At 40.8% G+C, this 20,243-nt stretch overlaps 1 protein-coding gene, 1 non-coding gene and 2 pseudogenes across 2 annotated transcripts; 1 reads left to right on the plus strand and 3 right to left on the minus strand.

Annotated features, from left to right (window-relative positions):
* Positions 1-2,773: 2,773 nt before the first annotated feature.
* On the minus strand, positions 2,774-12,307 carry LOC148370560 (uncharacterized). Its single transcript, XM_088327734.1, has 2 exons — positions 12,074-12,307; positions 2,774-5,557 (listed from the first exon to the last, which is right to left on the minus strand). Exons 1-2 carry the CDS (start codon positions 12,260-12,262, stop codon positions 5,429-5,431), a joined length of 318 nt encoding a protein of 105 aa, XP_088183860.1. The 5' UTR covers positions 12,263-12,307; the 3' UTR covers positions 2,774-5,428.
* On the minus strand, positions 3,133-3,301 carry LOC148370561 (U2 spliceosomal RNA; annotated as a pseudogene).
* Positions 12,308-15,663: 3,356 nt separating the features above from the next.
* On the plus strand, positions 15,664-15,789 carry LOC148370562 (U11 spliceosomal RNA). The gene has a single exon (XR_015849846.1). It is a non-coding gene; the product is annotated as a U11 spliceosomal RNA (small nuclear RNA).
* Positions 15,790-19,448: 3,659 nt separating this feature from the next.
* Positions 19,449-19,659, minus strand: LOC148370563 (U2 spliceosomal RNA; annotated as a pseudogene).
* Positions 19,660-20,243: the final 584 nt, after the last annotated feature.

Here is a 20,243-nt window from a genome sequence, read left to right on the forward strand (position 1 = left end):
TCGGCAGTATTTCTGTTGTGTTTTGTAGTATTACTGTAGTTTTATGGTAGTATTTTTGTAGTATTTGTATAGGAGCATTTTCGTCGTGTTTCTGTACCAGTATTTTCGTAGCATCTCTGTACTATTTTAAAAATATTTCCATTGGATTGTTTTGTAGTATAGCTATAGTCTTTATGTAGTATTATCTTTGTAGTATTTTGGTGCTATTTCTGTAGTAAGATTTAAGAGTATTTTTGTAATATTTCTGTAGTAGTATTTCCGTAGTATTTCTGTACAATGTTTGTATTCTAGTCTTACTGTTGAGGTATTTTTGTAAGAGTATTTTTGAAGTTCTTTCATAGTTGTATTTTTTGTCGTATATGTGTAATATTACTGTACTTAAATTGTAGTTTGTTTTGTGGTAGATTTGTATTTTTTCTGCAGAAGTATATTGTTACTAGTGCTTTATTATAAAATAATGTTTTGACTATTTTTGTTCAGTGGACCAGATTAAAAACCCTGCTGGGCTGCATGTGGCCTGCGGTCAGTAGTTTCTTCACTCTCTTTTACTCTGTATTGTCTTTTCGCAATCAATGAAAACCAATAAATATTTTTGAAAGTGACAAAAGTATATAGTAATAATATATTTTTTTAACTCAACCCTGCAGAAAATCAACTAATTTTTTGGACGCCCATTGGCAAACCGGAAGCTGTGAACGTAGTTTATTATTTTTGTTTTTATTTTATTTGTGTCACGATTGCCTATTGCCCTCACCTGGGTTCGCTCGTTTGGCGCCAGTTGCTGCTCGCTGCCTGATTGGCTCCCCTCCTATTTAAACCCAGTGCTCCTATTCACTCCTGGTCAGTCCGTCAACGAACCTCTGCACTTGCAAGACTTGTATTTTGACTCCGTCCGGTATCCTGCTTGTGTATCCAGTACCCGGTATCAATCCCGTCTGTCCTGTCCTGTCCAGTATCTTGCTCCAGTATCCAGTATCGGGTATCTATCCCGTCTGTTCCGTCCGGCATCTTGCTTGTGTATCCAGTATCCGGTATCGTCCCGTCTGTCCTGCCCTGTCTGGTATCTTGCTCGTGTATCCAGTATCCGGTATTTATCCTGTCTGTGCGGCCCAGTCCAGTATCTTGCTCGTGTATCCAGTATCGATCCCGTCTGTCTCGTCCTGTCCGGTGTCTGTCCCGTCCTGTCCGGTATCGTTCCCGTCTGTCCTGTCCGGTATCTTTCTCCAGTATCCGGTATCGATCCCGTCTGTCCTGTCCGGTTTCGTTCTGCCTCTGGCTTCCTGGTTTCCCGCGCCTGACTTCTCTGTCTCACTTCTTCCGCCCAACGATTGTCAAATCGCTGGCATTTTGTGTTCAAGCGCATGACTGCCCCGTTTCCGTAAAATAAAGCTTGTGTGAAAACATTACGCGTCTGGGTCCACCGTCTGTTCGGGTTCTGACAATTTGGTGTATTTTTTTTAATCAATATATCTGCAGCACTTTTCTCTTTAGAAATTGTTAAATGAAATGAAATGATCTGCATTCATATAGCGCTTTTCAAGTTAAGATTTCCCAAAGCGCTTTACAGTGTGCTTCACATTTCCCAATAGCGGCCGTGCAGTCATGTAAGGCGCTAACCTGGTTATTGGGAGTATAAGGGGTTCAGTGTCTTACCCAAGGACACTTCGACATGTAACAAGGAGGCCGGGAAGCCGGGTTTCGATCCCGCTCTACCTCCTGAGCCACTGCCGCCCCGTAAATTTGTATTGTTGTTTGACTGTTTGGTGGTCAATTTGTTTGGAATGATGTTTAGTAAAAAATAAAATATAATAATAATAATAAAAATAAATAAACAGGAAATTACATAATTAATGACATCATCAAGTATTTAGATTTTCTTCGGGGTAGGTTAAAAACATGTTTGTACTTTGGTTTGTTGTACAGTTTGATGGACTGTGGTAAGATGTTTTTTTAAGGGTAATGTATATGCGAATGTTTAATGAAGCAAAAAATAAGAAGGCGGAACTGTAAGAAGATGGAAGATGGAGTATTTACCAACCGATAGGCCATTAGAGCTAATGACATTTGTAAATATTTGGTATATTTTATATAAGTTGTGTTCCCCCACATGTCATGGAAAAAAAAAAAACTGTCAACAAGTTTAAATGCTTAAAATTTGGCATCCAGCTCACCTCTAAGATACAGGATGACGCTTTACATCCAAAAACAGCAGCGGGCAGATGATAAAGGTGCTGTATTTGACTCAGATAAGGAGGTTTCTCCTGCTTCTGGTAACCATAGAAACCAGTGTTTGGTATGTGTTGTCTCTGTGGCAATTGTTTTTGTTTAATAAATGAGTAATTGTGTTTAAAATGCCATACAAAGCTAAAAACGGGTGTAAGTTCATTTACAAGTGTTCTACATGGATATTTTGTGTTTACAGTATTTTTGAGCTTTAAGTTAAAATCAAGTGAAATAATAATACTACTTTTGGGTAACACTACTTCAGGGTTTTCTGTGTCATTTCCTGTTCTTTGGTGTAGCTGTTTCTCACAATGGCTCAAAAAACTTTTGAATCTCCAATCCATGTTGAAGAATTAACAAGGCAATGCCGGAGTTTCCAAAAGTTTTTATATAATGCGTAAGCAACGATATCTTGTAATAGTTCAGACGGATGTTAAGTTTATGCACTCTCTTGTGTGTGTGTGTGTGTGGGGGGGGTATTTTGTAAGGTTTACTGTTCTATATTCTTTATCAATCATCCATTATCGGATCGGATTTTTTTGGTTTGAACAAATTTATTGACACTAATAACAGAAAACAATCATGACAATCTCAACAGCAATTAAGCACATTCACAATATTATATTCCAATATGACGTTTTTAACAGCAAACACAATGTGAGGTTTGAACAACCCTTCTCGAAAATCTTATTAGCAATCAAGCATATTCACAATTTCATTATACAACATCGTTGTTAGTGGATGGGGGTTTTGGGGTTTTTAAGGGTTATTGATCTATCTTCGTTGTTCATTATCCATTATCCGTTATCGGTCAGTTCATTATATGCTACAAAGCCTAGGAGCCGAGACACTTACTCTCAGCCAAAAGGCTAAGCTAAGGTCCTAGCCCTAAAGCCTTGTTGCGATCATTGCGAATGCACCGTTCCCGGAGGTACTGCAATACCGGGCCGATGCATGGAGTGGACAGAGCAAGCTCTTATTCCATCTCCGGAATGCAAAAATCAAAAGGCCAAGTTAAGGACCTAGCATTAAAAGGCTAAGCTAAGGTCCTAGCATTAAGGCCAACAGGCCAAGCTAAGGACCTAGCATCAAAGCCTTGAAAGGCCAAGCTAAGGACCTAGCATCAAAACCTTGATTTTTTGGTTTGAACAAATTTATTGACACTAAAAACAGAAAACAAACATGACAATCTCAACAGCAATTAAGCACATTCACAATATTATATTCCAATATTACGTTTTTAACAGCAAACACAAAGTGAGGTTTGAACAAACCTTCTCGAAAATCAAACATATTCACAATTTCATTATATGACATCTTTGTTAGTGTCAATAGATCCGTCAAGGCCAAAGTCGATTGTCCTCGGTCTGAACAAATCCACTGACACCAACAGCAGCAAAACGCAGCCATCAAGCATATTCACAATTTTTTTATATCTGACAATATGACGATATGACGTTTTAACATTTTTTCCTGACATTTTCAACATCAATTAAACAATTTCAGAGTTATTTTCTTTTAACAGTAGTTTTGTGGCGTGCCCTTGGTTGATGGTGGACGCATCAGGTTAGCACTGCTCGTTCTATGCGTTTATACTGTCATTGGCGTCGGTTTTAAGAGTATTGTTAATTATAAATTATTAATTATTAATTTTACAATTCTAACCATTTTAACATAGTTAGAAGTAAAGCAGCCGAGTCCTGCCATGGCATTATACCGGCGGGCGGAGACGTAACTGCGTAAGATTCTGGCTCAAAGATGTTGTGGCAATTTCGGAGGGAATGTCAAGGCTGGATTTTATTAACAAGTTCAATGAAAAGCTTCTGAAGTTTAAAAAGGAGGAGGTACATGCTGTCATAAAAATGCCTTCTGGCAAGGGCTTTGATGTAAGTTTTGAAACAGCAGCTCTTTATCAAGAGTTTTGGAATCGCTTTGAGGGAGTGAGGTCCCAGTTTTCAGGATTTACAGTGGAGAAGCTGACTGATAATGCTAACAAGATTGTCGTTGTTAGAATGTTTAGTGAAATAATCAGTGCTGATGACGTCTGTTATTGGTTGAGTAGATACTGCTCAGTAAAAGGCCAGGCTATGAAGGTGAGGTGTGAGAAAGGCTATTGGACTGGTGCCTGGAGGGTACCAGTCCAACTACGGCAAGATCCTCAGGGCTTTCAGGGACTGAAACAAATCCCGTCGACTATATTCCTGGGGGAAAACCGTGGCTTTATCCACTATCAAGGGCAACCAAAACTCTGTCGCAAATGTGGTGAGCATGGGCATCTGGCTGAGGTATGTGATCGAATCTTTTGTGGAAAGTGCAGAACAATTGGACATTCCTTTGAGGAATGTATCAATAGCAGAAAATGCAATCTCTGTGGAGAAACGAATCACCTCTTTAGAAACTGCCCGAATTCGTTTGCTAACAAATTGAAAGCTAGGAAGGCAGTTAACAAAGACAACAAAGACAATGAAATGATGTCAGACAACATAGATAATGAAATGAATAAATGTCACAAAGACAATGAAATGAATAAAGATAATAAAGACAATGAAATTAATAAAGTCGTGGAAATACAAAATGAAAATGAACAAGAAATTAATGAAGTTATAGAAATACCCAATGAAGATGAACAGGAAATGAATAAAGTTATGGAAATACCCAATGAAATTGATCAAGAAATGCACAAAGAAATTGGACAAGACAAACAAATTGAAAAAACAGATGTACCTACCAAAACCCCTGGTGCAGAGACCAGAGAATCAAAATTGAAACAGGAAGAACCTGGAAATTCTAATTGATGCCAAATCTATTGGCACATGGTCTAAATGACTTGTTTGGTACTTTGCAGTTTCAGTGAAGGAGTTAAAGCATCGTTACATGTCCATTGTGGTCATGTTCCTTCTTTTGGTGGTTTAGCTCTGTGTTATATCGATGACTCTACATGGTAACCAATCTGTTTTACAAGGGGGAGCAAACCCCTACCCAATAAAACAGCCTAAAGAAGGATGGGCGCCACCAGGCTAAACTTGTCCAAGACGCACCACAGGAAGTGCTGCACACGGACGTTATGAACAACAGTGTTCGAAAATTTGTTTTTCCTCCTTAATTTGTGCGTAAAAATGATCACAAACAAATACTAGTGTCTTTAGAGTGGAACTTAAAGAAGAAAAACTGAAAAATGGTTTGAACGAAATGGCCTAGAAAAACGTCACATGCTTCGAATGAAAACGTGCTCGCAGTTAGAACCGGTCGGGCATCCGCACGTCTGTCCGCTCTGACTCCGCCCCTGGCTCCACCTCTCGCCCCGCCCCCTCCAGCAGAACTTTTCCTTGTGACACTGCAAAGACAAAAATGTTCCTAACTTAATTTTCTGGCATTATCAATAATGACTGAGTCCTTAATAATGACCACTTGTGCCTCTCAAACAAACAAAAAATGTTTTACCTAGGCGTTATTCCGTAGAACAATAGAGTGTTGTGAAAAGTAATAGATGTTGGAGACGTTACTTTAAAAAAATAATTGTTAGTCAGTGGCGTCACCAGATATCAGTTGCAGAAAGGGCATATGAAATGTATGGGGGGCAAAACTATTTTAACAACATTTTTTTTATGCAGTAATAATGCATGTTAAAGATAACCAACAGCACACCCAGCAGCAGCTTACATCAGATTTCATTATTTAAAACAATTGACAGCCAGCTCAATTCCAGACGCTTATTTTCCCTTGTGATTCGTCAATATGCATTTTTCCATGGATTCTGGGTTGTTGCCTTTACATTTTTTAAAGTTTTAATGTCCATCCATCCATGATCTGCATAGCTTATCCTTGGTAAGGTCGCGGGGGTGCTGGAGCCTATCCCAGCCATCCTCGGGCAGTGGGCAGTGGCCCTGAACTGGTTGCCAGCCAGTCGCAGGGCACACAGGGATAGACAACTCTTTTTTTAGTTACATTTGTGGTGCTAGCTAAGTGTAGTGTTAAAAAAGCTGAAGTATTTAGCGGACGCAATATAAGCACTGGCACAGTTTCTGAGCTCTTTGAACTCCTTCCTGGAGCAGTTGCGTCCTTTCCTACATACAATGGCTCGATTGACTCTCTCATGAATGAGTTCAATACCACCCTGACTAGTGTGCTGGATTCAATAGCGCCCATAAAACTAAAATCACGTCCTAAAAGACGCACGCCTTGGTTTACTGATGAAACTAGAACCCTTAAACAAGAATGCAGGAAATTGGAAAGAAAATGGCGCGCTACCAAGCTTGAGGTTTTCCATCAAGCATGGTGTGACAGCTTGTTAAAGTATAAAGCGGCCCTTGCCTCTGCAAAATCGGCCTACCTTTCGAAGGTGATTGCGTCTCAAAAGAACAACCCCAAAGCCCTTTTTGACACTGTAGCATCGCTTACAAGGCAACAGACTATCGCAGATAGTTCGACGCACTCTGCTCAGGACTTAATGGTCTTCTTTACTAAGAAGATTCAATGCATACAGGAAGAAATTGCTAAAGAAATTATTAATACCACACATATTAAAGGACTGAAATTTACAGATGCACGACAGGGTGGCTGCCTTGGGAAAATGGCCGGTTTTAGTGAAGTGTCACTTGATGATCTCAAACAGGTGGTAAATGCGGCCAAACCGACAACTTGCCAGTTCGACCCGCTCCCAGGTTCACTTATTAAAAGTCTTTTTGGCGTCCTTGGACCTTCAGTTCTAAATATTATAAACATATCACTCTCCTCAGGTGTAGTTCCAGCAGCTTTTAAGTCCGCCGTTATTAAACCCACACTGAAACGACCCAACCTTGATCCAGAAATATTAAGTAATTACAGACCTGTGTCAAACCTACCTTTCCTCTCTAAATTACTCGAAAAAGTAGTGGCACAGCAGCTGAATGCTTTCATATCCGAGAATAACCTTTTTGAATCCATGCAATCAGGATTCAGGGCTAACCACTCTACTGAGACAGTTCTGATCAAGGTAACAAATGATCTCCTAATGTCAATGGATTCTGGCGCTTCATCACTTTTGCTGCTGCTGGATCTTAGTGCTGCTTTTGACACAGTGCACCACAATATCCTACTAGAACGGTTGGAAAAATGGATTGGTCTCTCAGGAACCGTCCTCTCGTGGTTCAGATCCTACCTCTCAGATAGGACGCACTGTGTTAAATATGGTGAAATGACATCTGAGCCCTTTAATGTTACCTGCGGTGTTCCGCAGGGTTCAGTGCTTGGCCCCCTTCTTTTCAACATTTACATGCTTCCATTAGGTGACATTATTCGCAAGTACAATATCAGCTTCCACTGCTACGCAGACGACACTCAACTCTATCTTCCGTTGGAGGAATCTTCCACACTAAACTGTGGAAATTTGGAGGCCTGCCTCACTGAGATAAAAGAGTGGATGTCACTCAATTTCTTGCGTCTTAACTCTGAAAAGACCGAAATGTTAGTCATTGGTCCATCTAAATGCCTTGACTTATTCTCAAAAACTGCTGTGAACATTGACAAATGTCACATCACACAGAGTGACTCAGTTAAAAATTTAGGTGTCATATTTGACCCTGATCTCACCTTTGAGATGCATGTAAAGAAAATTACTAGAACCGCTTTCTTCCATCTTCGTAACATTGCCAAAATCCGTTCAATACTGTCTCAGTCTGATGCGGAAACTATAATTCATGCATTTGTTACCTCCCGTCTCGATTACTGTAATGCACTACTCTCCGGTCTCCCGAAGTCCAGAATCAAGTCTCTTCAGCTAGTACAAAATGCCGCAGCGAGGCTTTTAACTAGGACAAAAAAGTACGATCACATAACACCGATTTTGGCTAACTTGCACTGGCTCCCAGTTAGCCAAAGATGTGACTTCAAGGTTCTCTTAGTATTGTACAAAATCATACATGGACTTGCTCCCTCTTATCTTTCAGATCTGATCTGCCCCAATGTCCCGGTCCGAAGCCTACGATCTGAGAGTGCCGGTCTTCTGGTGATCCCGAGAGCAAAGAAGTGTTCTGCTGGTTCGAGAGCGTTCTCCATCCGGGCACAGGTGCTGTGGAATGCTCTTCCCCCTGAGATCCGATCTGCAACCTCAGTGGAAATGTTTAAATCTAAACTTAAAACTCACTTCTACTCCATTGCATATGAATAATAACCTACTCTTCTTGTCGGCTGAAAAATAGTCTGTGTAACATAGTGTACTAATCTGTGAAGCCCTTAGAGACTTATTGTGATTAAGGGCTATACAAATAAAAATGACTTGACTTGACTTGACAACTCGCTCGCTCATTCACACCTAGCGACAATTTGGACCGGCCAATTAACCTAACATGCATGTTTTTGGAATGTGGGAGGAAACCGGAGTGCCTGGAGGAAACCCACGCAAGCACAGGGAGAACTTGCAATTTCCACACAGGAGGTCTATCTTATTGTCATGAAATGGATCGGGAAGCAGGAAGTAGGAACTCATTTGCGTAGACGTCCTCACACTTTAATTGAGAAAGAAAAGTTGTCCAAAACACAAACGGACCAAAAAAACAAAACGGGTCAAACACAGTCAAAACTACAAACCATGCATTTCCAGAAGTAAACAGAACTTGCAGGAATCTCTCAGAATGTTACACCGAAGTCCAACAAAGTCCAACAAGCACAACAAGTATAACCACGCATAAACAAGTTTTCAACAACGATCTGGCAAAGCGCAGTTCATAAGAGCGCGTTTAAGTACCCACAAAAGTAATCGGTAAATGCAAGTCAGCCGGTGTCAAGGGGCGGTGCCAGCTGGGCGCCATGGCAACCGTGCAGAACCTGACACTTATGACCTCAGAACTGTGCCGCACACGCGGTAATTACTGCACCGCCGGGCTGCCAAAGTTTTAAAGTATAAACGTATAAAAGTATAAAACCGTATCTACGTATATATAAGGATAAAGTTAAATGAAAGCATATCTGCAGTTGGGCACTGCCCACCCCTGCCCCATCCTCTGGTAATGCCCCTAGTTATAGATACTCACTACTTCTTCTGAAAAGTAACAGAGTTAGTAACTGAACTGCTCTATAGTAAAAGTAACCAGTTACCAGGAAAAGTAACTATTTCTGTTACTTGAAAAATAAGTCGTTGTTTGTCAGATAATTTGACATTTTCCAAGCAGTATTCCAGTCGGTCAAGTCAAGTCAAGTCTTTTTTATTCGTATAGCCCTTAATCACAAAGAGTCTCAAAGGGCTGCACAGGTTATTACACAGACTATTTTTCAGACTATTATTACACCATCCCCTGATCTGGAACCAACATAAGGGCAAGGAAAAACTCAAAAACCTCAACATGAGGAAAATGAAGAAACCTTGTGAAGCGACCGCACATGTGGCATCCCCCTTTCAGGATTGCCAGACAGCAAAGGATGTTGCAATCACAAATAATACAGAGATATTGTCCACGAATAGGTTATTCATATGCTATAGAGTAGAAGTGTGTTTTAAGCTTAGATTTAAACATTTCCACTGAGGTTGCAGATGGGATCTCAGGGGGAAAAGCATTCCACAGCAATGCCCGGATGGAGAACACTCTCGAACCAGCGGAACACTTCTTGGCTCTTGGGATCACCAGAAGACCGGCGCTCTCAGAATGAAGGCTTCGGACCGGAACATAGGGGGAAATCAGATCTGAGGGAGCAAGTCCATGTATGATTTGGTATAAAACTAAGAGAACCTTGAAATCACAACTTAGGCTAACAGGGAGCCAATGCAGGTTAGCCAAAATCGGGCGTGATGTGATCGGACTTTTTTGTCCTAGTTAAAAGCCTCGCTGCAGGATTTTGTACCAGCTGAAGACTCGTGATTCTGGACTTCGGGAGACCGGAGAGTAGTGCATTACAGTAATCGAGACAGGAGGTAACAAACGCGTGAATTATCTCCACATCCGACTGAGACAGTATAGGACGAATTTTAGCAATGTTGCGAAGATGGAAGAAAGCAGTTCTAGTAATTTTCTTCACATGTGTTTGAAAGGACTGATCAGGGTCAAATATGACACTTAAATTTTTAACTGAGTCACAGTGTGATGTGACATTTGTCAATGTTCACAGCAGTTTTAGAGAATAAGTCGCGGCATTTAGATGGACCAATAACTAACATTTCTGTCTTTTTAGAGTTAAGACGCAAGAAATTGAGTGACATCCACTCTTTTATCTCAGTGAAGCAGGCCTCCAAATTTCCACAATTTAGTGTGGCAGATTCCTCCAACGGAAGATATAGTTGAGTGTCATCTGCAAAGCAGTGGAAACTGATATTATACTTGCGAATAGTATCACCTAATGGAAGCATGTAAATGCTGAAAAGAAGGGGGCCAAGTACTGAACCCTGCGGAACACCACAGGTAACACTAAAGGGCTCAGATGTCATTTCGCCATATTTAACACAGTGCGTCCTATCTGAGAGGTAGGATCTGAACCATGAGAGGACAGTTCCTGAGAGACCAATCCATTTTTCCAACCGTTCTACTAAGATATTATGGTCCACTGTGTCAAAAGCAGCACTAAGGTCCAGCAGCAGCAAAAGTGATGAAGCGCCAGAGTCCATTGCCAGTAGGCGATCATTGGTTACCCTAATCAGAGCTGTCTCTGTAGAGTGGTTAGCCCTGAATCCTGATTGCATTGATTCAAAAAGATTGTTCTCGGATATGAAATCATTCAGCTGCTGTGCCACTACTTTTTCAAGTACTTTAGAAAGAAACGGTTTGACACAGGTCTATAATTACATAAGCTTTCTGGATCAAGGTTGGGTCGTTTCAGTGTAGGTTTAATAACAGCAGACTTAAAAGCCGCTGGAACTACACCTGAGGAGAGTGATGTGTTTATGATATTTAGAACTGAAGGTCCAAGGACCCCAAAAAGACCTTTAATAAGCGAACCCGGAAGCGGGTCGAACAGGTAAGTCGTCGGTTTGGCCGTATTCACCACCTGTTTAAGATTATCGAGTGACAATTCACTAAATCGGGATAAATTCCCTGGACAGCCACCATGTCGTGCATCTATGGATTTCAGCCATTTAATATGTGTTGTATTAATACTGTGTTTAGAAATTGCTTCCTGTATGAATTAAATCTTCTTTTTAAAGAATACCATAAAGTCATGGGCTGAATGGGTAGAACTATCTGGGATAATCTGTTGCCTTGTAAGTGATGCTACAGTGTCCAAAAGGATTTTGGGGTTGTTCTTTTGTGACGCAATCACCTTCGAAAGGTAGGCTGATTTTGCAGAGGCAAGGGCCGCTTTATACTTTAACAAGCTGTCACACCAGGTTTGATGGAAAACCTCAAGCTTGGTAGCGCGCCATTTTCTTTCAGATTTCCTGCATTCTTGTTTAAGGGATCTAGTTTCATCAGTAAACCAAGGCGTGCGTCTTTTAGGTCATGATTTAAGCCGTATGGGCGCTACTGAATCCAGGACACTAGCCAGGGTAGCATTAAACTCATCTATGAGTGAGTCGATAGAGCCTTTGTATGAAGGTAAGGACGCTACTGCTCCTGAAAGATGTCGCCGTTCGGGTGCGTTGAGTTTCAGGCGTCGGTTGACCGGCAAAATCGATGAAGAAATAATGGTGGAATTAGTTGAAAAGAGAAGTTTTACAGAACCTTGTAATAGTTATTGCACCACTCCAGCAACACATTTGTCTTACACTCGAGAGTGAAAAAGAGGCAACACAAATCATTGTATTCCACCATTTGTCAACAGCGTGAAAAGTGAATTGATCCTTAATTTAAACAACATCATTTGAAGAAATGCTTAAAAAAAACGCGGGAAAAAAACAAACAGAAGATGCTAAATATGCTGGCATGGGCCACAAAGAGAATATAATTACCAAATAGCTGAGGCGGCGTCTGCGCAGGCGCCGACACAGTCCCGGAAGTCGATGAAAATCCACAGTCTTTGGCGCTACTTGGTGGCTGACAAGCGCATCATCTTCTATGGGCAGGCTGCCCTCGGCCCCCCGGCCCTGCAGGACCAGTAAAACCAGTAACATCAGTATAAACCCTGCACTTGGTGTCATCCGCCCGTCCTTGTCAGCCAATCCGAGTCGAGAAAGAAAAATCTAACAAAGTGCATGGATTTAATCCTCTTTGCGGCTCAGGGGTAGAGTTTCATCTTGGCGCATGCGCACATACTTGTGGGTATACTTTATGTTCGTGTACTATCACTATTCTGTATTCTGTGTACAGTGGTGATGATAAACAACTTTTAGTTCAGAGGCCACATGAAAGGAAAATTATTTTCACAGAGCTAGCAGAATGATGAGAGTGAGAGAGAGAGAGAGAGAGAGAGAGAAAAGAAAAGATAAAGAAAAAAGGAAAAAGATAAAAGCAAGAAAGAAAGAGAAAGAGAGATGAAAAAAGAGATACAGCGGCTTGCGAAACTATTTGGCCCCCTTGAACTTTGTGACCTTTTGCCACATTTCAGACTTCAAACATCAAGATATAAAACTGTAATTTCTTGTGAAGAATCAACAATACGTGGGACACAATCATGACGTGGAACACACTTTATTGGATATTTTAGAGTTTTTTAACAAATAAAAAACAGGAAGTGGGTGTACAAAATTATTCAACCCCTTTACTTTCAGTGCAGCAAACTCCAGAAGTTCAGAGAGAATCTCTGAATGATTCAATGTTGATCTAAATGACTAAAGATGCTAAATGGAATCCACCTGTGTGTAATCAAGTCTCTGTATAAATGCACCTGCACTGTGATAGTCTTAGAGGTCTGTTGAAAGCACAGAGACCATCGTGAAAAACGAGGAACACACCAGGCATGTCCGAGACACTGTTGTCGAGAGCTCTGTCCACTCCACGCATCGGCCCGGTATTGCAGTACCTCCGGGAACGGTGCATTCGCAATGATCGCAGCAAGGCTTTAGGGCTAGGACCTTAGCTTGGCCTTTTGGCTGAGAGTAAGTGTCCCGGCTCCTAGGCTTTGTAGCGTATTATGAACTGACCGATAACGGATAATGGATAATGAATAACGAAGATAGATCAATAACCCTTAAAACCCCCCCCGTTTAAAGCTGGATTTGGATACAAAAAGATTTCCCGAATTTAAAAAAATTGCAAGGAGCACTGTGCAAGCAATACAATTGAAATGGAAGGGGTATCAGACCACTGCAAATCCACCAAGATCGGGCCGTCACCCTAAACTTTCAGCTCATACAAGGAAAAAACTGATCAGAGATGCTGCCAAGAGGCCCATGATCACTCTGGATGAACTGCAGAGGTCTACAGCTGAGGTGGGAGAATCTGTCCATAGGACAACAATCAGTCGTATACTGCACAAATCTGGCCTTTATGGGAGAGTGTTAAAAAGGAAGCCATTTCTTAAAGATATCCATAGAAAGTGCCGTTTAAAGTTTTCCACAAGCCACCTGGGAGACACAAACATATGGAAGAAGGTGCTCTGGTCAGTAGAGACAAAAATCAAACTTTTTGGTAACAATGCAAAACGTTATGTTTGGCGTAGAAGCAGCACAGTTCATCACCCTCAACATACCATTCCCACAGTCAAACATGGTGGTGGCAGCATCATGGTTTGGGCCTGCTTTTCTTCAGCAGGTACAGGGAAGATGGTTAAAATTGATGGGAAGATGGATGGAGCCAAATAAAGGACCATTCTGGAAGAAAACCTGATGGAGTCCGCAAAATACCTGAGACTGGGACGGAGATTTGTCTTCCAACAAGACAATGATCCAAAACGTAAAGCAAAAGCTTAACCCTAACTGAACAGGCGGGGTGCGATCCAGATCAGACTGCCGAGGGATTCAATCTGTCCTGCTAGACGACGCTGAGAGAAGTGCAAGAGAAAAACAAGTTGCCGTTTTAAATATGTCTATTGGATGCCGCCAAAGCCAGGCAAAGCCACTCAAAACGCAACTGTAGCTGTATTTCATCCTCTCTTTCTTTCTGTATCCCTCTGTCATTTCCCTTCTCTCTTTCTCTCTTTATTCTTTATGTTTATTTCTCTCTGCCTCTTTCATTTTCTTGTCTCTCTTTTCTCCCTCTCTTTTATCCTCCCTCTCTGTGTCTTTTTAATATTTTTTCCCTCTCTTTCGCTTTTCTTCTCGTCTCTTCCTTTCCTTTTGTCTCTCTCTCTCTCTGTCTTTCTGTATCTCTTTGTATCTTGTTTCCTCTCTTTCTTCTTGTCTCTCATTCTCTCTCACTCTTTCTATCTCTCTTTTCTCTTTTTGTCTTTGTCTGTCACTATCTCTCTCTCTGTCTCTTTTATCTTTTTTCTCTCTTTCCCTTTGTCTATCTCCTAATAGTGTTTTTCTTTGTCTCTTTTTCTGTCTCTTTCTGTCATTCTCCCTTTATCCTTTCTCTCTTTTTCGCTCTTCTTACTGTATCTCTTTATTTTACTGTCTTTCTCTTTCTTCTTTCTTTCTTTGTCTCTCTCGTTTATTTCTCCATCTCTTTTTGTCTCTCTATCTCTCCCTTTTCCTTCTTTCTCACTCTTTTTCATTCTCTCTCTTTTTCTCTTTATTTTCCCTCCATTTCTCATTGTTTAACTCTCTCTCTCTCTTGTTCTCTCTTTGTATATTGCTCGTTCTCTCTTTCTCCGTGTCTCCTACTTGAATTTATTTACTCTTTTCTCTTAGTTTTTCTTTCTCTTACTCTCTTTCTCTCTATTCTTTCTTCTCTCTTCTTTCTTCTCTTCCCCCCCTCTCTCGCTCTCACTCTCTCTCTCTCTCTCTCGCGCGCGCGCTCTCTCTCTCTCTCTCTTCCTCGCTCTTTATTTAACCAATTTTTCTTCCTCACTTGGGAATATTTACATACACAGGACGTCAAAATATTTGATGGGCACTGAGTGAGTAAACAATGTTTAATTTCACAAAAGCATATTAATATTACATTTTTTGATCCATAAAAATGGTATAGTTTGAACAAATTTTTTGACATTAATAACAGAAAACAATCTTGACAATCTCAACAGCAATTAAGCACATTCACAATATTACATTTCAATATGACGTTTAACAGCAAACACAATGTGAGGTTTGAACAACCCTTCTCGAAAATCTTAATAGCAATCAAGCATATTCACAATTTTGTTGTAAAAAATCGTATGGTTGTGATTGAAATATAATAACACAATTTTAGAGCCATTTTTTGTATCCATTTCTGTACTAAAGGTAAGTCAATTGCAGGGCTCTTTTTGAAATGATTACTGAAATCAACCAATCACATGGAAGAACGCTTACATTTTTACCCACAATGCATCCTTAACTTTAAACAGACTCTGGCGTAGAGGTTTCTGCTGTGACGTAGAACAGAATTAAAACGCCAGTTCGGGGAGAATGTAACTGTCTTTAAACAGGTTTAATAGTTTTTACGAGAGTGGCAATACAACCGCGATAAAGAAAGCATTAGCAATTATTTATATCTGGACGGGTCACGCCCGCAGCTTTAAAAGGGCTTCAACAACGTGAATGTTTCGAACGGCTTTGCTGTTCGCGGAATCTAAATCAAGAGATTTCGGAAGCATAATTTTTAGTTTCAGGGAGAGTCAGTACCCGATTGGTCTGATGTCCCAAGTGCATATGTGAAAAAGTCGATCATCGAATATCATTTACCACTACGAGCAACCTCCGCACGACGTTGCAGTAAACCGGGGAAATATATGGCCTGGCGTCACTGCTGAAGTAATGCACTTAACACAGGGTAGCAGCAAAGTGTCTAACGGAGATTATAAAGTAAAACTTGTGTTCCCTCAATAGGTCAGTTGTTGTTCGAAACGCGCTGGAGGGTTTAGTAAAGTTTGGATTTTACATTAAGCATACGTGTATTCAAACAGAGGATTCATACAGAAGTTTATATTTAAGTTTATTTATTTCTTCAGATTTCTACTGGCAGAAAAGAGGACAGCATCTAAAGCAGATCTTACTGCTGCAAGTGCCATTTTTGAGCTGCATGCCACCAACAAAAGTGACCCTGAATTAGATGATGTTGCTGCAGGACCCAACTGCTCTTTTCCCAAACTTGGGACAATAGAACCACCCACAACATAAAAACCAAAACACCCAGATGAGGATTGTCTGGAACCATTTACACCTGATGTCCAGGGTGAAATTCGTCGTTTGAAAATGTAATGCTAAAACTACAGCTGAAAACATTCAGGATGACACAGGACTTTGCAGAATTATGAACAGAAAACAAAAAACAAGGAACGAATGTAATTATCAAACTGCTTCACAAGACAACAAATACTGTACCTCTTTTGTATTTTATAAATACACTGTTTTGTTCAACGAATTAAAGTTCAATACTACTTTTTTTATACTCCATCTTTGTTGTATGTAGATTTACTCTTTATATTTATGAACTATATTTAACAGTCTTTCTTTAGTTCCGAGTATCTGTGTATCATTTCTAAAATATGATTAGGTGCATTTAGAATCTTGTTTTTCATTGTTTCTGCTACATGAAATGATTTACAGTAATGGCATTCATTTCAATATGCGCCTGGCTCAATGTTTTGAACTTGAGCTTTCATTAAGACAGGCCTAGAGCTTACTACTCTTTTTTATGACAATGCCTTGGCCTTTACATTATTTACATGTGTAGTCCTTTGGTATCCTCTTCAACTTCACACATTGTAGATGGTACCACTTAACCCTACACATTTCACTCTCACCGTTCATGACTACATCGGTGGCTGCATAGGATTTTGGGCAGTGACATACCATTTCCCCAACATCAGGTTTATCTTCAACCTTTTTGTTTTCTCTTCAATTTCTCTGGTAATGAGGTTTCCCATGAGTTCTGGCAACAAAACTTTGAGAAAATAGTCTTCTGATTTTTAAATATTACCTGAAAAATATCAGGATCAGGAGTGATCCTCTGAATGCTCATTTCATGTGGAGTCCAGATGACAAAATCACCATAGTCTGTTTCTGTCACAAGCATCTGAGTCTGAACTCGGGGAATGTAGTTGTCTGTTACCTTCAAAGTTACATCCTCATTCAGAAAAGGGAAGTGACATTCATCAAGTGTGCTTTCTCTTGCAGTAACAGACATTTAATTTCTAAAATGCCCTTTCCACAGCACTCACAGTCCTGGATGCCGTCAGGATGGCACCAATGTGAGGGAAGTTCCTCTTGATCCAAAATTCAGATTTACACGGACAAAGTAGTGATGATTTTCATTGGCATACTTTTCAAAGTTGTTATAAGACTCATCCTTCATGGCTTTCCTCCACCTTGTGGCAAGTGATGAGCAGCTGCTTTTCTCACATTTAAAGTGGCTTGCGAAACTATTTGTCGGCTTGTTGACTGATTGGCTTCCCTCCTGTTTATGCTCCGTGCTCTCACTCACCCTTTGTCAGTCCATCAACAAACCTCTGTACCCGCAAGATGTGGGTTTTGACTCTGTCCGGTTTCCTGCCCGTGTTTCCTGTCCGGTATCGGTCTCGTCTGTTTTTGTCCTGTTTAATATCGATCTCCAGTTTCGTTCCCGTCTAGTTTGTCCTGTTTAATTTTGATCTCCAGTGTCTGGTATCGTTTCCGTCCATCTTGTCCGGTTTGTTATCGGACTCCAGTCTCCAGTGCATGATATCGATCCTGTCTGTCCCGTCCTGTCCGTTATCGACCCCATCTGTCCGATATCTGGTCGTGCAATTGGTATTGGTATCAATCTCGTCGGCCTCTGGCTTCCTGTCATTCCACGCCAGACTGCTGCCTTAGTCTTCCGCCCAAAGATCGCCGAATCACTGGCGTTTTGGGTTAACGTGCATGACTGCCCCATTTCCTGTAAAATAAAGCTTGTGTGAGAAACGTCACGTATCTGGGTCCTCCTCCTGTTCCGGTTCTTGACAAGTGGAACACACTTTATTGGATATCTTAAACTTTTTTAACAAATAAAAAACAAAAAAGTGGGTGTGCAAAATTATTCAGCCCCATTGAGTTAATACTATGTCGCGCCACCTTTTGCTGCGATTACAGCTGTAAGTCGCTCTATCAGTTTTGCACATCGAGAAACTGATATTTTTGCCCATTCCTCCTTGCAAAACAGCTGTAGTTCAGGGAGGTTGGATGGAGAGCATTTGTTAACAGCAGTTTTCAGTTCTTTCCAGAGATTCTCAGTTGGATTGAGGTCTGGACTTTGACTTGGCCATTCTAAAACCTTGACGTGTTTTTTGGTGAACCATTCCATTGTAGCTTTTGCTTTATGTTTTGTCAAAGAGTTCGATTTTGGTCTTATCTGACCAGAGCACCTTGTTCCACATGTTTGGTGTGTCTCCCAGCGCCTCTGCAGTCCATCTAGAGTGATCATGGGCCTCTTGGCTGCATCTCTGATCAGTTTTCCCCTTGTATGAGCTGAAAGTTCAGGGGGACGGCCCGATCTTGGTAGATTTGGAATGGTCTGATACGCCTTCCATTTCAATATTATTGCTTGCACAGTGCTCTTTGGGATGTTTAAAGCTTTGGAAATCCAGCTTTAAACTTCTCCACAACAGTATATCGGAACTGCCTGGTGTCTTCCTCGTTCTTCATGATGCTCTCTGCGCTTTACACAAACCTCTGAGTGCAGGAGTGTTTATACAGAGACTTGATTAAACCCAGGTGGATTCCATTTATCATCGTTAGTCATTTAGATCAACATTGAGTCATTCAGACATCCTCACTAAACTTCTGGACAGAGTTTGCTGCACTGAAAGTAAAGGAGCTGAATAATTATTATAATAATCATTACATTTATTATTTGTTAAAAAAGTTTAAAATATCCAATAAAGTGTGTTCCACTTAATGATTGTGTCCCACTTATTGTTGATTCTTCACAATAAATTACAGTTTTATATCTTTATGTTTGAAGTCTGAATTGTGGCAAAAGGTCACAAAGTACTAGCCGTGATTCTACCATATCTTAGAGCAGGGGTCGGGAACCTTTTTGACTCAAAGAGCCATAAAAGCAAAATATATTAATTTTATTTTCGGAAAGAGCCACACCATATATTATGAGACAAATTTACTAAATTGCTAAACCCGCGCCCCAGACAAAAGCTTAGTCTTCAGCACATTTATTTTTGATGATTTGATAAAAATTATGAAAAGGGGTTTGGGGTTTTTAAGGGTTATTGATCCATCTTCGTTATTCATTATCCATTATTACGCTACAAAGCCAAGGAGCCGGGACTCTTACTCTCAGCCAAAAGGCTAAGCTAAGGTCCTAGCCCTAAAGCCTTGCTGCGATCATTGCGAATGCACCGTTCCCGGAGGTACTGCAATACCGGGCCGATGCGTGGAGTGGACAGAGCAGGCTCTTATTCCATCTCCAGAATGCAAAAATGAGCTCTCAAGCATAAGGCCAAAAGGCCAAGCTAAGGACTTAGCATCAAAGCCTAGGCCAAGCTAAGGACCTAGCATAGATACTACACTTGATCTTAGCCAAAAGGCCGAGAAACCAAAAGGCTAAGCTAAGGTCCCAGAATAAGGACCTAGCATCAAAGCCTCCAAGCTAAGGACCTAGCATCAAAGCCTGAGCCCGTGTCCCAAAATCAACAAACATACAATTTTAAACTTGTGTCTTTCTTGCAATTACTCAAGATCGGTTAAACTCATTTTGACCCTTTTTTCATACATATTGGTTTCAAAACCAGATGTAAGCTGTTATTTTGTAAAAACGTCACAACATTCTGCAAACAGGGAGCCTGATGTGCTTATGCGTAGGGCGAGAGATGGGAGGGAGTGCTTGCACTTTTTGCATAGCTCCACCCATCCCTCCCACTCACCCAATCAAAAAACTTTAAGTTCTCTTCCGGTGTTTTGGCGTATTTACAGTGTGTTCTGTGGATTCATCATAAGCCTTAAAGACTTAGACTTAGAGCATGGCACTCTTTGCTTTCATGCTGCGTTCGGGTTCCCACTTCTGCACTTTTCACTTGCTAATCAGTCACTGCCAGTTTTGTAAATACTAATGGTACTTCAGCCAGTAATGCCACCATGTCTATTGTGGTGTCGTGTAATACACTCCCCTTCTGGCCCTTATTGC

The sequence above is a fragment of the Urocampus carinirostris genome, chromosome 2 (genome assembly GCF_059441175.1).
Source record: "Urocampus carinirostris isolate Australia breed hairy pipefish chromosome 2, RoL_Ucar_1.0, whole genome shotgun sequence".
NCBI lineage: Eukaryota > Metazoa > Chordata > Actinopteri > Syngnathiformes > Syngnathidae > Urocampus > Urocampus carinirostris.

Bases quoted from the DNA above. Each gene is read 5' to 3' on its own strand.
- LOC148370560 (XM_088327734.1), bottom strand. From the start codon at position 12,262: ATGACACCAAGTGCAGGGTTTATACTGATGTTACTGGTTTTACTGGTC. The intron at 5,558-12,073 runs GTAATTATATTC...TTGTCTTTGCAG, and splicing joins GACGCCGCCTCAGCTATTTG to TGTCACAAGGAAAAGTTCTG.